Source organism: Ursus maritimus, unplaced genomic scaffold (genome assembly GCF_017311325.1).
Source record: "Ursus maritimus isolate PB19 unplaced genomic scaffold, ASM1731132v1 scaffold_36, whole genome shotgun sequence".
Taxonomy (NCBI): domain Eukaryota; kingdom Metazoa; phylum Chordata; class Mammalia; order Carnivora; family Ursidae; genus Ursus; species Ursus maritimus.
Genome location: NW_024426230.1, coordinates 7,999,982 through 8,017,696, shown reverse-complemented (window position 1 = coordinate 8,017,696; position 17,715 = coordinate 7,999,982). Strand labels below are relative to the sequence as shown.

At 32.7% G+C, this 17,715-nt stretch overlaps 1 protein-coding gene across 3 annotated transcripts in view; it reads left to right on the top strand.

Moving 5' to 3' along the window:
• STRN3 (striatin 3) overlaps positions 1 to 17,715 on the top strand; it is a 104,347-nt gene that overhangs the window by 65,254 nt on the left and 21,378 nt on the right. For 2 of the 3 annotated variants that reach the window (XM_040620802.1, XM_040620804.1), the window contains 2 exons: positions 862 to 1,003; positions 6,087 to 6,197. In XM_040620802.1, the coding sequence (XP_040476736.1) occupies positions 862 to 1,003; positions 6,087 to 6,197 (253 nt within the window). The remainder of the gene's footprint in view (positions 1 to 861; positions 1,004 to 6,086; positions 6,198 to 17,715) is intronic. The other variant, XM_040620803.1, reaches the window with a different exon arrangement.

Below are 17,715 nucleotides of genomic sequence, written 5' to 3'. Positions count from 1 at the left end.
CCCACTCTGGGTGAGGGCGTAAACTATGGATTATAAATGTATGTGTCCACATTCTTGTTCTTTGATAAGGATTAATAAGAATTTACTTTTGCTCATAACCTAAGAAACTGAATTATCAGTTTTATCAGTGATGTGGGTTGGCTTTAAGAGTATACATAGATTAGATGGTCCATTTATGAATTATCACAGTAGTATAGAGTATTTCACGTATGTTAAAAAAAGTGCATAGGTTAAGTTTTGGTTCCTTGGGATGTTATAGTAGGGTTCTTGTTCCTCAAGAAAAGTTTCTAGGCTATTAAAGCAATTTTCAATGTTCCTATCACATTTCATGTGTGTAACTCGTGTGTAAAATGGTGGGTGAATGGAGATTTTGATCCCCCCCCCTTTTTTCTTGGGAGGTAAAGCGCTATTATCACAGCTGTTGACTTAAGATCAGTTAATATCCTTATTAGCTATGCCATAGCCCTGTGAATTATGGACTACATTTGCAGTTCTCAGTGAGTGAAGTCAGTTCAACACAACATATGAGAATGTAAGTGAGCGAAAAGGGTCTGTAAATAGGGGTAATTGCAAATCTGTTATAATTAAAGAACTTAACTATTTGTGATTAGTATTTTAACCATTTTTTACTACCAGATTACTTGCATCATATCTTTCAGTAATCTTCACATGGTACTGTTAAGAACCATTTATATAGGGTATAGTTTGGGATTGGTGAGATAAATGGAAAATCTAAAATTTTATATATGTAAGTAATTTAAAAATGGGAGTTTAAATATAAAGATAATTGTGTGAAAACATATAAAGGACACCTTTTATATCTAGGGTAAAAGTAATTCTTGGCTTATGTTCCATTTACAGATAGGTAATGAAGGTTTAGCTGCTGACCTAACTGATGATCCTGATACTGAGGAAGCTCTGAAAGAATTTGATTTTTTAGTGACTGCTGAAGATGGTGAAGGAGCTGGAGAAGCACGGAGTTCAGGGGATGGCACAGAATGGGGTAAGGTGATAATGAAATATGGGGGTGGGAGAATAGTCTTTAAAGACGTATTGCTATTGAATATTATATGTGGAATGTGAGTATTTGAATGTATGGTGGCAGTTGAACAAGAGCAAGGGGAAGTGGTATTGAATAATTTCAGGGTATTTTGCACCAATTTATTTAGATTTGGTGACAAAACTATTGTTCAATGTATGCCTTTTGGTGGATTTTGATTTTTGAAACTTATCTTGATTTAAAGTTGAAAGAAATCCAATTTCTTTCCTCTTAGCATATTTTTAAAAAATGTATATAGTTTTAAACATTCCCATTTAATTTGGTAATGAATCTAGGTTTAAAGATTTAACTCTTGTTATGCCCATATGATGTTACCTGACTTATTGGTAGAAAGTAATAAAGCTACTAATCCTGATTTATAGCTTTACATTGAGCAAGGTTTAGTGAAGTTATTAAACGTTACCACATACAATAATTTAGTGTGCATATGTTAGGGCCTAGCCTTTGGAAATGATATGTAATGCTAATAATAATCCAGCCATAACTAAAAGAAAACAATTGTATGTATACAGGGTTAAAAACCCCTTAGAAAATAAAAGTATAAAAATTATATTAAGATAGTAGCTGAGGTCCACTCTGTTGTGCATTCAGTCGGCTTTTAATACCAGCATGTTATCTTAACAGGTAGAACTCACACTGTGTTTACAGAGCTTTATTGGAGAAGGTTACTAAGTACCTTGATGCACATTTCAAATGAACGCCTAAGTGCTTAGTTACTAGCAGGAAGAATTATCACTAGCTACTTAAAAACTACTTTGGTGATGGGGAACACATGTTATTTAAAAATGCCTCATTTGTGTATTGAAACTGAATTTGCTAATAGCAGGAGAAACAAAACCTAATAGGTAATATAATTATTTATTATCCTGATAACAATTCAAGTACTTAAAAATCTGAATTTTGTTACCAGCTTTCTTATTGATTACAATTCTCAAGCATTGTTTCAGACCTTTACTTGTCTCTTCTTCTAAGTGGAAAGAGAAGAGGCACGTTAGTGGAAAATATGAAAAAACCTTCAGAATTACTTTTTAGACTTTGAATATTCATTTTTGTACTTAATATTTGAAAATGGCTATATTCGTTTACTTTTCTTGAGAATTAGCCTTGTTCAGGGAACACGATGAAAGCATCAAAGTTTTTTTTTAAGCTTCTTTGTGCAACCCATTCAGTGTTGGAAATACCTAATATTTTCCCGCAGTAGTTTCTAAAGTACTGTTTTTTTGGGTTTTCTTAAATAATAATATAAATACATTTAAATAATATAAATATATAATTATTTTATGACTCGTGTATTTTAGAAGTTTAGAAACCCACACATACCTGTGAAGAAATTAAAAGTAAACTATAATGCCACTATGTACAGAGAATCATGGTTAACATTTATATATGTATATCTATCTTTATTTAACAAAAGGTTTTGCTTAGTGCCAATTTATAACCCACTCTTCACCTAATATATTGTTCTTCTGTGACAACATTTTTAATAGCTTTTTAATATCCTGTCAATATGTTCCATTATTTAATTGGAGCTTTACTGATGAATATTTAGATTATTTTCATTATTTTCATTAAAGAAAATAATCAACAGTTTTCAAATACCTGTATAGCTTAAATCTTGGCCTATAACCAACCAGTCTCGCTTTCTTTGCCTAAAATTGCTGGAAGTTTAACTGTTAGTCAAAAGAATATACAAAAATTTCAGGAATTTAATATGTATAGAATGGCATTATTTTTTTTAATAATGAAATACCGTATTGTGTACAGTCGATTGGTCCTTATGACCGAAGACTTTTGGCTCTAGTGCAGTTTCAAAAGCAGACCTAAATAGTGATTGATAATTGTAAAACGTTATTCACTTTTACCATTACTATTTGAGAGTGATCTGAATCTTTGTGTAAATGGAAGTAACTGAAAGTCTCTTCCTTCCAGATGAGACTGAACCATCTTTAAAACATTTTAAGTTCTTTAGAAGGAAAAGAACAAAATTGTTCAGGCAGTTTCTTTCCTTAACAAATGAAAACTGTCAAAGGATCTATGCAATGTTTCTGAATTTTTCACTTCTACTCAACAGGTGCTATATTTCAGTTTTTCCAAAACAAAGAGGATGGATATACAAACATATCTTTATTTAACTCATTTGCTTAAATTTGAGTTTACTTACATACAAACGGGAAGGTGGCAGTTTTTGAGATTTAAAGTATTGGGTAAAAGACATTTTCTTTTGTTATTTTTTGTTTTTAATAAATAATGTGTCCTAATGAAACATATCCCAATACTCACCCATAGTGGGTAATCTGTTGTTTTTTTATTTTGTAATATTAGAAATCTCAGATATTCTAAGTGTGAATACTTTTATCCTATAAAACCACTGCTTTTTAGGAAGCTTTTAAATCCTCTTTTTCTTCCGTTATCTACATTAGGTAGTCTGGGTTTAATTTTGGTAGTTTTTAGTTCTTCTCATAATCAAAAATATTAGTAGGCATTTCTAATTTTGCTGTTTCTCTCACGGAGACTTGGCATTTTGAGCATGTTTGGTTATTTTCTCCTCCACTTTGAATCTGTGATTTGTGGAAATTTATAGGAGTACCAGATATAATTAGTACCTGAATGTTTGTATTTAAATATAATGGATTGGATAATTAAAGTACTGAATATTTGCATAAAGTGAAGTTAGTTACATTTTTATGCTACATTAAGTAGATTTATATAATTCCTCTGCTCTGATAGTTAGAATTACCGTAGTAGAATTTTATGTTTTTGTGGTTTTGAGTTGTTAAGGGTCATTTTTTTATATGTGCATATTTATGTTTTCTTTTAAACAAAAAAGTTCCCTTAACTGATTCAACCTCATTTCTTGGTATTTTTTTCCCCCTAGATTTTTAAAAAACAGAATTAATATATAGAAGATTACGCTGCCTCTTCCCTTTTGCTCTTAACTATTTCTTATAAGCAATATCAAATCAGCCGTTATTACCAGGCAAGTTTCAGGATGTTTTTTGGGCGCATATGCATTCACCAACCTGTTCTTTGCACTGCTTCGAGTTAACCTTTGTTTTCTAGACTTTAGGTTATCTTGCAAGTAATATTTGTTTTATTTTCCCTTAGGCTTATCCTTTTTATTCCCTTTTGCTTTTTCACTCAGTACCCTTTGCTACTTGAATTAGAGTTACTCACAGCTTTATTTTTTCTACAGAGGGCTTTTAAAAAATTGTTGGGCTATCTTACTAAAATTTTCTGTCCTATGGAATTACCTGTATGAAGTTTATACCACTTAAACTTTTTTAAAATTTCTTTCTGTAGGTTTAAAAATGTGTCATTTTGGCTTACTTAAAGTGGTCACTTTTAAAAATAATTGCTAGTTTTATTAAATGAATGCAAATGATTCCTTCTTCAGATCACTTTTTTTTGGAGTATCCAGTGAGTTCACAGAACAGTTTCTGATACAGCACAGTTTCAGTAAACATCTGGATTTAGAATACACAAAAAGTGACTTTAAGTCAGTATTATTACAGTATTACAAACAGTATTACAATTTGCAAATTTGACAGATAATCTTATATGTAAGTTTCAGTGTTGAGCAACCTAGTTTTAAGTAATTAAGGTTGGCAAATTAAAGCTTTGAATTTAGCTTTTTACTGACTGCCTAAGATCATAGGTATATTCATAGGGGAGAAAGTGATAACATTTATAGTAGGAAAGGCTGAAGGTAGAGTAAGTAATTGAATTTCTACATGCCATTCAAATATGAGAATTTCCTATATTTACTACATATAGCAATATGTAAGGGGGAAAAATGGCTTTTTTATGTCTACTGTATGGATTAAGTCAGTGAGGCCTATGCAGTTTTACAAGACTTGTGATCTAGAGTATAATGAGTTATCAAAAATTTAGGAAGTATGTTTTCCCTAAAATTGCACTATTCTGTCGGTCCTGTTGATTGACTTAGCCTATGTGTTTTGGTGTAATTTTTATTTAGTAACATAGTTACATAAACTCATCATTGTTACTCTGTAACAGAACGTTAAGCTTTCTAAATAACGTGGCTGTTTTAAAACTAAGCAAATGAAGGGAAAACCCTTAATACTTAAAGTAATTCTAATAGACTTATTTTTAATTCTGCTTCTTTTTAATGCTGTTTTCCTTCTAGTTTATTATAGAGTAAAATTTTTCCAGGCACAAGTATTTACTTAAAATAAATACAGATTTGTTATTCAGCTAAAATAGCTGACATTTCATCTTTAGCAGATGTACAGCAATATATGTTTTCACTTCTCCATGCTTGTCACTGCTTTTACCCTAAAAAAAAATCAACTCAAAAAATTCTTCAGTGGAATTTGAGTTTTGTTTTTTTTGTTTTTTTTTTGCTAATTTTAGTTGTAGACCAATGGAAGAAGGTAATGAGATGTTGAACTATTTGGGTGGGGTGGGGGCCGAGGTGGGATTCTCTGAATGCTTTGTATGTATTATTGGAGACAATGTATTTTGGAACTATATGAATGTATTATATTGGACTAGAATGCCTCCATTAGTATAGTTACCCCGTGCATGCAGAATCAGTGTGACAGAAGGTGCATGAATATTTTCATCAATAAAATGGCACTGACCTTTCCAGCTTGCACTCTTATGAGTAGTTCGCATGTAATTCATTCATTTGCTTTTATAATGCTGGCTGAATAATTTTTATGAACATTTTTATAAAGATGCAGTGATCTATTTTGTATAACATTAGTTTTCTAATGTCAGTCCATTGAATATTAGTCATTGAAAGAATAATAACCTTCAAATTTGTGATTCATAGAAATGAAGCACCATTTAACTGTTAGTATTAACTGTTTAGAAACATATGAGATGGGCATTTAGAGTTTGAGTTGTGAATACCAAAACTGAAACTGCACCTTTAAAGTATTTTGGGTATATGTTGTTAGTACATTTTTATTATGATTATGTAAAGCTATAACAGTTAACTGCCAACAGCTTGCATTGCCAACTGCTGATTTTTTTTCTTTTAATAATATGCTGCATGTAGATAAAGATGACCTCTCCCCACCTACTGAGGTTTGGGATGTAGACCAGGGACTAATAAGTAAACTGAAGGAACAGTACAAGAAGGAACGAAAGGGGAAGAAAGGGGTGAAGAGTAAGTGCAGATTCTATTATAATTTTTGTATACCAATCTTTGAGAAAAAAAATTCTTCAACTCTTGTTTTTTTGTATGTGTGTACCTTTTTTTGGTTTCGTAAGGGGGCAGCTGACTTTAAACTTTGTTGTATAATTGAAATTTATTTGAGTATAACTTAGGATGTGTTATTAATCAAGTGAAAAATCATTTTAAATAATGTTAATAAGGATGAAGGAAAGATTTCAAGGGAGTTTTTTTTTTTTAAAGCTTTAAAAAATTTACCAAATTATAAGGAATATTGGCCTTAGAATTAAAAGTAACAAACTTCTTCAAAAGGGAGAAAGTATAAATTTCTTTATTTTTGAGAAATAGGGTGTTAGAGCTATAACCAACTCCTATCCAGGTTACATTTCTTAGTTTGGGAATCCTTAAACATAGCGAATATAAAAGCCCTTTCCATCTTTGCTGCTTTCTGGCCTTAATCCAACAGCAAACCAGGAGGGCAGCAGAAAAATCTCTCCTGGGTAGTATTTTCTTGGCTACTCTGGTGGAAAGCTAATAGAAAGGATAGTGAGGGCAGTAGGGCTTGTTTGGTCTCTAGTTGAGTAACTTTTTTTCATAGTATTTTTCACTATGTTGTATCTGACCAATGTACTATAAAAGTGTAAATTTAGCTATAGCACTTATCGAAAATACCATTCATTTCCATTTTGTTGAATCAGACTTTAAAAACAGCCACATGAAAAGCATCTTCAGACGTTTGAATATTAAATGAAGAAACTTGAAACTTATTTTGGGGAAGCTTTATTTTGAACTGGCCGTTGATTCTTGCTAGTCTTATTTTTTGACTATGTCAAGGACAAAGTGATGGCAAAGGCTAAAACCATATAGGCATTCTTTTCATATTCCTTTGGTGACAGATTATAAAATGGCAGGTGTAATAGAGTAGGGTGTAAGTTTTTTTTCAGTAAAACTCTTTTTAAATGGTTTAATTTATTGTGGAAGCTAATAAGGGGAGTTTTAGGGACTTATTACACAATTTTCTTTTATAAAATTATGCTAATTTGCTATGCACGTGAATGAAAAACTGTTCTCTAAGAAGTTTCAGGTTATACAGTGAATTGCTTATTGTATTTAAAAACATTTAGTGCTGGGCAGGGGCTGTGTTAAGCTCTAACATCATTTACCGATATAGTTCATGCATGTTTAGTATAAAAGTACTTTTGCATGATTGACTATTTGAATATAGACATGACGGCATTAGAATTTTGATGTTTAGGTCTTTTTAATGAAATGTAGTTTAAATTAGATTACTTATTTTATGTATGCTGTTCATGAACTGACTCATCTGCTGAAGGTTTCTTTGGAAATGTTAGATAATGTTGCTTTAATTTAAAATATAAATACCCAATTTTTTCCCCTGATATGATTAGGTCTATACCTTTTTGAGGTTTAGTAAATAAGATATAAGTCAATTGAAGGTCTTTTTTTAGTTGTAGGTTTTAAATGTTTCTAAAAAATGTTATACCCGCGCATTTAAGAAATATTAGAAACAAATGAACTGAAACTAAAATTCAAAACCTCCATAAAATTTTAATTAACTTTTAAAAATATGACCATAGGATGAAAAGTTTTGTTATTTGCCTATTTAGCTGACACTTCATAGAAGACATCATTTCATGTCAGTAAATATTCCTCCGTATAACATGTTTTCATTTTTTTTTTTTTTTAACCAAACTACCTTGTTGTTAAATGTAAGATTGGAGAGCTATGTGAAGTGGACAAAAGGGGATTGCTGTGATATAAATTAGGAGCTGGGGCCTGCAGAGCCATGCCTGAGGCTCTCATGTCTCAATACTGTTTTATTATCTAGATATGTACTGCATTATTTAGCCAGGTCCTCTTAATTTAGGTTTTAAGTCTTTTTTTTTTAAGAACTTTGTTTATATAACCATAAAAATAACACATGCTTGTTACTCAGACAGTATAAGAAGTATAATATGTAGAAACAAAAAGAAAAACGTAAAAAACACCCAGAATCTTAATACTTAGAGATCAATATTTGACATATATCTTTATAACTTTTTCTAAGTGTTGTCTTTTATATAAACTTCCTTTTTAATTTTTAACAAAAATATCATTGTTATTTTTAATTCATTTTGTCTTAAATGTTTCACAGTCATCTGAAAAAGATACAATTTTAATGGTTACGTAATTTTGCAGTTGGTAGATTTAACCTGGCCTCCATTAGTTAGACCTTTAGATTATTTCTCATTTTTAACGTTTTTACAAATGTCAGTGTCTTTAAGGTGACTTGTATGTGTAGATACAAAGATGAGTTTCCAGAAAAATGTCTCAGGAATGAATTAGAAGATAATGTTTCTTTTTGCACTTACTGTGAATTTAAATAAAACCTTTTTGCTCTTGAATATATCGAGTTCAGTATGAATATGTTGGCTCTGAATCCCTGATATGAAGATAAACTTAAGGAAACAAAAAACCTTTTTTTTTAGTTGATGGATCATAACTTCTGTCTTAATCTATGTACATCATCGTATTAATACAAAGATATAATTTTACATGAAAAGGATAATTCATGAATTTTCTTCTTGGCTGTCTGTTGAGTTTTATTCTGATATTTTATTAGATACAGCTTTGTACAAGATAGAATAATTCATAAACTATAGTCTTAATTTATTTCCTTTATTCCAAAATGTGAATGAATTATACCCACTGGATCATAATACTACATTTCTACAGATTTTTTCTAGCTTCTTAGAGGGAAGAAAATTATTTGCTAATTTTACCATATAAATTCAGCAGATGTAACCAAATCTAAATGCTTTTTTTTTTAACGGAAAGAAAAAAGTGGTGAGACTATCATCTTTTTAACTTTGGAAGTCTCAAACATGATTTGACTCTTAAATGGAAAGAATTATAAAACCCAGAGCTAAGAAACTAGTGGTTATTTGTCTTCTGACTTGTTTACTTCACTATACCTTTTTTTTCCCCCCAACTGAGGCAAAACAAAATGACTTAAATGTGACCACCTTTGCCTTGGATTGTAGATACAATTCAGTATTAATTTCATGTTAAGTGACATATACTTAGGAGTTATACTTTATTAATACTTCTAAAAGTAAAGACCATGAAACTAAAGAGACTTGATGCAGTTATTTTGTTCTCAGGCTTCAAAAGTGTTAAGCTTCCTTTTCAACTTTTTATTTTGATGTAATTTCTTACTTAAGGAAAAGTACAATTGCAAGAATAGTACAAAGAATTCCAGGTAATTTTCACCCAGATCCCCCAGTTATTAACATTTCACCACATTTGCTTTATTCTTTCTCTCTGTAAATATCTACATTTATTATTTTGAATAGTTCAAAAAATGAGTAGGTTGCAGACATGTTGTTCCTTAAATGGTTTAGCATATGTTACCGGACAACAAAAACATTCTCTTAAGTGACCACAATACAATGATGAAAATCAGGAAATTAAATGATATAGTACTGTTGTCTGACCTATGACTCAGTTTTCTTTTATTCTTTAATAATTTTTAAGGATTCTGTAATTGGGGAAGGGAGTCAGGGAGAGGTTCTAAATTTATTGTTATATTAAAATATTGGTCTGGTAGGATTTTTCTAGAGAAGTTTTTGATGGTCTCCATTTTGCTGTATTTTATACCTCAGTAAAAACGTGTAAATCAATAACAAAAATCACTGTGTAGCATCTAGAGTAAGTGTGAAGCATCTGAAATTTGAAACCTTTAGTTAGAATATGAGGAAAGAGCTAAAAAAATTTTTTAAGACTTCTTTGCTTTTTGTCTGTTTTGGGTTTTCAACATGGAAAGTTTAAATTGTGGATTGTAATATGTTTTCTTTTATAGATGCTCTTATTCTATGGCTTATTGTTACTCCTGTGCTATTTAAGACCTTTAAAATTGAGGCTTATTAAAATTAGATTGTTTCATATCTTCTCTTCAAACGATTTATAGGCTTTTCCCATTTCAAAGACTCACGTTCTGAGAATATTATGTTTACAGTTCTGGTTGTTGGTGAATGAATGAACTTGTCTTAGTTTTCTTCATGATGGTCATTTGTTCTAATTTTCCTGTCTTTTCCATGTATAGAATATGATTGTCTTCTATACTGATGTTCTTTACTGATGTTACAGAATTGCTGCACATCCTTTGACTTGTCAATACATTGGAAAAGGAAAGTCTTTTAACTTTTTCAATATTTTCAAAATAGGAATTATAACTGAGTGTCCCTGGATTGTTTTCTGGTTTTTTAAAAATTTTATATTAGTGTTTGTCACTTGTTATTCCGGATCCAATATGACAGACTATCACCAGAAAATGCAATATTTTTGTCAAGTGTGACTTTTATCCAAATATCTATGTATTGGATTTTTTAACATTTAAGGAGAAATTACTATTTTGTAGCAAAAACTTAGAGTAGGCTTTTAAAAATAACTTGGTGCACACTGTAAAAGGTCTATGATATTTTTAAAAAGATTTTACTTATTTATTTGTTTATTTGAGAGAGAGCATGCGCACATGCACTCGAGCCCAGGGAGGGACAGAGGGAGAGAGAGAATCTCAAGCAGACTCCTTGCTGAGTACAGAGCCCCACACTGGGCTCAGTCAGTCCCATGACCCTGAGATCATAACCTGAGCTGAAATCATTAGTCCGACACTTAAGCCATTAAGCCACCCAGCTGCTCCAAATATCTGATATTTAAGCTGTGCTTCTGTTTAGGAGAGAGTATAAAGTTGAAGAGTCCATAAAACAGTTAATCTCTCTCTTGCATCAAAGACAAAAAACAGTTGTCTCATATTAAAGGGATGCAATTGGTTTTATATTTCCTGTTTTAATTTCACACCTTATTTTATTTATGCATGTATGTATGTATGCATGCATGCTCCATGCCCAGCATGGAGCCCAGCATGGGGTTTGAACTCACGACCCTGAGATCAAGACCTGAGCTGAGATCAAGAGTCAGACAGTTAACTGACTGACCAGCTGCCCCTGATTTCACACTTTTTAAAACAGACCATTCAGTTCAACTTAGATTTCTTTCTTTTTTTCCTCCCCCTAACACATTACCTTATTTTAGACATTTTGACAAGGGTCAGAGAGTATCAGATTGATACACTTTTTAAAACTACAGACTCACTTTGTGGCTATCTTTTTTTTTTTTTTTTTAAGATTATTTATTTATTTATTTATTTATTTATTCGACAGAGAGGGAGACAGCCAACGAGAGAGGGAACACAAGCAGGGGGAGTGGGAGAGGAAGAAGCAGGCTCCCTGAGGAGGAGCCCAATGTGGGGCTCGATCCCAGGACTCCAGGATCATGCCCTGAGCCAAAGGCAGACGCCCAACGACTGAGCCACCCAGGCACCCCTGTGGCTAACTATCTTAACTTGACATTTTGACAAGGGTCAGAAAGTATCAGATTGATACTCTTTGAGTCAGTATACTTTCTAAAACTATGGATCACTTTGTAGCCGAACTAGTTTTTTTTTTTTTTCTTCTTGTGATTTTTTTTTAAGATGATAGTTTTCATGTGAAAGCATTATTTTAATTAGAACAATAGTTAGAAAATAGAACAGATCTAGCTAACATGACATAACTAAATCCTTATTTTAAAATCAACTTATCGGGGTGCCTGGGTGGTTCAGTCAGTTAAGCGTCTGCCTTCAGCTCAGGTCATGATCCCAAAGTCTTGGGATCAAGCCCCATGTCAGCCTCCTTGCTCTGCCGGGAGCCTGCTTCTCCCTCTCCTCCCCACTCATGCTATCTCTGTCTCTCTCTCAAATAAATAAATATGATCTTTTAAAAAAATAAAATAAACTTACCTTTTCCAGATTGCCTGCTAACAGTTGCTTTCGCCTTAGAATATAAGGTTTTATTAACAAAGGGGGGAGCACTTATGAGAAGGGGAAAAAGATTCAGTAAAAAGTACTTTAGTACTTACAGTAATAAGAGTCTGTAGAGAGAGAAATTCTGTAAGTCTTGAATATGTGTGTTTGAGAATAAATATGGGTTTAAAAACACGAACATAGCAGTCATCAGTCCATGGTTTGGCTTACACATGGCATAATTAGTATGTTTTCCATTGTCCTATAATCTTTTTAGCAGATTGTACATTTAGAAGATTTGATGGTCATGGTTAAGATGTAGGTGGGTTGTTTTATAATTCAGAGTAGTAAAAAAAGTTTTTCTTGGGGCACCTGATTGTGGTAAGTTGAAGTGCATGTTAGAGATAGAACTTGTGTGATTGTGTCATAAGGAAACTGCTTTCAGTCCATTAGGCATATGACCCTTGATTTTGGCTCAGGTCATAATCTCAGGGTCATGAGATTGGGCACTGTGTCAGGCTCTGCACTGAGCGTGGAGCCTGCTTAGGATTCTCTTTCTCCCTCTCCCTTTGACTGCCCCCCCAACTAAAAAAAGTTTTTCTTGTTGTTAAGTTAGATAAAGTATTTTTCCTATAAAGTCCAACAATAATTAAGAATCAGGTTTTATTTAATAAATGCTTAATGAGTTTTCATTTAGGGCCTTGAATATTTCTATAATATGTGTAATATTCTTTATACTAATATGTTTACAGTTTTCTAATTACTGCTAATTAGGCTTCATATTTTTTATTTGAAATTGTATTTTGTTACATTTATTGTATTTAGAATATTGGCTAGATTTAGAAGGAGAATGAAGACACATTAAATTTGTAGTTGAAAGGTATTCTACAAACTAGGGGCTACATAAGACTCTCATATATGGTTATGAAATCTGCTTTAATCTTTTAGCAGCTTTTGGGCAACTAGAATTAAAGGAGGGTTCTTACATCATCTCCTGAACTTGGCATTCTGCCACACAAAGACTAATATTTGGATATAGTATGAAAAAATAATTACAGTTACTACATAATTTGGGATCTTCAGTTTAAACAGTAACTTTCACGTTATCTCCTGTTTTCCTTTTCTTCCGTGTTTCTCAGTCTGCGTGTTCAGGAAGATTATGACTTCACATGTGTAATAAAACTTTTTTTCTCATCTTTATTATTTTTGACATTAGCTATCATGAAATTATCTGTAAGATAATATCTAATAAAGTTAAATATTATGGTACATACAAGTATAATAAGAATGAGCAGGGAAAGATTAGCAAACGCTTCATAGAGGAGAGCTGGAACTGTTTTGAAGGAATGGGTAGAATTGTGGTAAGTTGAAGTGCATGTTAGAGATAGAACTTGTGTGATTGTGTCATAAGGAAACTGCTTTGAGTCTAAAATCGTGGAGATTTGTGTTGTGGAGCATTAAAAAATAAGATTGGATAGAAAGATCAGATCGTGAAGCACACTCAAGGTAAAGTACAAGATTTTAGTTAGCTTTGATCCAAAGAGTGTTAAGGTGCCACTTGTGGTTTCTAAATTAGGGGTCATAATTGTGATAATTTTACAAAATTAATTTGTGGTTTTTCAATTTGATTGAAGGTAAATGAAACTGGGAGTTAGGAAAACTAATTAGGAATCAGGGTGGTAATGGATAAGAATGAAAGCTTTGATTAGAATAAAGTCAATAGGGTAGATTAATCAGAAGCATAAAGGAGGCTTTTTTTTTTCTTGGTAGGGAAAATTCTTTTTAAAAACAACCCCTCCCATTTAAAAAGTTGAAGAGAAATTAAAAAAAAAAAGATTATTTAGGGGCACCTGGGTGGCACAGTGGTTGGGCGTCTGCCTTCGGCTCAGTGCGTGGTCCCGGTGTTATGGGATCGAGCCCCACATCAGGCTCCCCTACTGGGAGCCTGCTTCTTCCTCTCCCACTCCCCCTGCTTGTGTTCCCTCTCTTCACTGGCTATCTCTATCTCTGTCAAATAAATGGATGAGGTCTTTAAAAAAAAAAAAAGATCATTTATTTTAGTTATGTGGGTTGGTGTGCAGAGGGAGAAGGAGAATCCCAAGCAGACTCCCTGGTAAGCGTGGAGCTGGATGTGGGGCTCAGTCCCACAATCCCAAGATCATGACAGCAAAAATCGAGAGCGGGACACTTGCTGACAGAGCCACCCAGGTGCCCCTACAGGTTGAAGAGGAATTATTAAAATGTAGTTGTAGAATTTTAAGAAAAGAAACCAAAGCAGTGGTGGTGATACTTGTAAGTGGGAAAGTTATAAAGGAGAGCTGTTTTGTGAGTAAGAATAGCATTTTCTTTTGTGAAGAATTTAACTGATGTTTAGATATCCAGTTGGCAGGTTTTCATTGCAGTTACTCAGTGTCAGGGAGAAAATCCTCTAATAAATCCCCATGATAATTATTTTAGAAAATTCAGACTGTTTTACATACTGCCTACTTCCGTGCAGAAGTAAAGATACTTAAGCATTTCTGAGAAATTAGAGATTACTGTTAGGCCGATAAATGTGTAAGATTTACCTATTTCCATTAATTCTTAATATCTCACTGCCTAGCATTTTGTTAGAGATACATAGATGAATGATAGTTCTATAGAGTTACGAATGTTCTAATAGCCATAGTGAAATTTAATAATTATTTAGCTAATTAGTCCATTAATGTTGGCATTAGTAAATACAAAGTCATAATGTGTGACCTTAGGTTTGCCTGTTTTAATTGTTTTTACTTGATATTGACTATAAAATATTTCTTTTGTCTTTTCGAATTGTTTTTTTCTGACATTTCTTAAAACTGTTCTTTCAAAATACTTAGGAGAAATAGTTCTGTCATTTCTGAAATTGAAAGTTAAAGAGATCCCACAGTACTGCAGATGCTTTTGACTTTTGTATATTTTGGCCTGAATTATCCAGGCAACAGCTGAAATTCTCCCTTTAAATTTATGGCCTATGACAGTGTTGACTTTTCATACTGTTATGAGAATCTCAGAGCACTGATGGGTAAATGAGACTTTTCAAATTTGGGAAAAGTGAAAAAGAAATTTGAGAAGAATTGGGGTTGCTTTGTTAATGACACATTTGTGTAAATGTGGCAGGAAAATATCCACATAAACACCAGGGGAAGTCAGTTGTTTGTTGCCCTCTTGTATAAAAATCATCTGTACTTATTTGTTAACTTTTTAAGATAGTGAATTAAATTGGAAAAAAACTCATGTTTTATTCTGTGCATTTTTAAACATTCATCTTAAACACCAAAGTTTCGTTTTGTTTTAAGGTACCCTATGTCTTTGAGCTTACAGAACTTCAGTTGAATGACAGAAGACTCAATTTTATATATAGATATATATTTCTCCACAGAAATTGTGACTATTATTTAAATTTTTAATATTTTTGGAGGGATGGTTTGGAAAATTAAAGATATATTTACCTGAGATTTTTATAGCTGGAACTTCTGAAAAATAGCCTGTTTTAGTTAGTGAATTAGTTTTAAAGGCTGCTAGCAAGTCAGGTGGTAGCCATTAAATGAACCTTTACTGCTGACATTAATTTATAGGGATCAACAGGACAAAACTCTGTGACATGATAGCTGATCTGAGAGATAGATTGCCCCTCATCCCTTTAGGATTTTTTTTTTTAAGAGACGGGGTGGGGTGTGGTGGAGAGAGGCAGGGGGAGGAGCAGAGGGAGAGAGAGAATCTTAAGCAGGTTCTGAGTTGTGTGGGGCTCGATTGCACAATCCTGAGATCATGACCTGAGCAAAATCAAGAGTTGGATGCTTAGCCAACTGAACCACCCAGGTGTCCCCCCACTTTAATCAGTCAAGGTCAGCCTCTACTAGAATGACTGATTATGAAGGTGCAAGAGCAGAGGAAAGTATAAATGTTTACTTACATTGCAGAAGACATTAATTACAAAATCACATCTCCTTAATATTGTAAATTTGCTGCTGCTTTAAAATGCTAAAGATAAGCTTATATGATCTTCAGAGAAGGTTTGGGCAAGCTCTTGATATAATATTCTTAGGGATTTTGGGATTTCTGGCTTTTATGTGTACATATTTTACTTTTGTTTTTAATGTTAAGCGAAGTTGTTTCTACCGTAAGTCAATTCAGAGTACCTTTCTGAAATCTAACTTTAGCTTACAGATCTAATAGCAGGAAAATAGTAGTTTAAAAAAGGACTTTAAGGAGTACATTTGGGAAAAAACTATTTAGTCATTTTGTCATATTGCTTGAATTTAATGACTGATAATAACTACCGCTTTTTTAGAAGACATCTAAATTCCAGACATTGTACTTGGAACTTCATATATGTAATTTCTAAAAATATGTGGAACAAATGCCTAATTTAGTTATTGTAGAATAAAGGAACAGAATTATTGTTTAACTTGGTACCAGATATATATTGTCTAGTAATGAATTTTCTAAAATGTGTCTAAATTAGAAATGTGTAGGAAATGAAAGTACTACTTAGGCATTTTTGCCAAAATTGATTTTCGCTGAAGAAAGTATAGATACACTTAGAATTCTAGGTCTGGATAGTTATAATTTTAATTAATGAGACTGAATTCTCACCAGAGGTTTATTGTGTTATATAAGTATATATATATAAGATAATTTAGTATCTAATAATTTGGTGTATAGACTATATTTCATTGTTGTTTCAGCTTTTGCTGTATAAGGGAATTTGTCTGATGCTCCAGTTAAATATTTTTGAATACCTTGGGTTTTTGTTTGTTTTATTTAAGGTTTTATTTATTTACTTAGAGAGCATACAAGTGGGGTGAGGGGCAGAGGGAGAAGCAGACCGTCTGCTGAGCAGGGAGCCTGACGCAGGGCTTGATCCCAGGACCCTGAGATCATGACCTGAGGTGTAGGCTGATTCTTAACCAACTGAGCCACCCAGGCACCCCACCTTGGTTGGTTTTTTTTCTCCCAGAGTTTTTGAGTACCACATTTTCCATACAGTTAAAGTTAAATAATTTTGCATTTTTCCCTCACTGTCATCTTTGTATGTATTTACCATTCATCATAATCTGTAACGAAATCTGAAGTAAAGAAAGTCACTAAAATAATAAAACCAAAACAAAATATTAAAACATGGAAAACAACAGGAATAGTAAAATAGTCTGTTGATTTTTCCAGATCTCTTTTCCATTATTAAGCTATTTTCCTGTTTTACCTTAGGAGGTATTTTCTATACATGTATCAACTCCATTATTTATTTTAGCCATTTAGTAGTGGCTTAGCTTCCTTAGCTTTTGGTCTATTTTACCACATAATACTTGGAAAACTTGCTAAGATTTTTGTAGTTAATAATACATGTAAACTGTAGATTTTACAATTTAAGGTAAAGCATACTAGCAGAAATAGAGACCCTTTTAAATGCCTCAAACCGTTGACCTGCGGAAATAGCCAGTCAGGGCCCACACTATACAAAAATCGGTTCAGAGCTCTGAGAGTGTTTACGTATATGTGTACTTTTTTTTTTTTAACTTTTTATTGTTTAAAGATTTATTTATTTTGGGGGGGAGGGGCAGAGGGAGAACCTCAAGCGGACTCCCCGCTAATCACGGAGCCCAACGCGGGGCTCTGTCCCACAACCCATGAGATCATGACTTGAGGTGA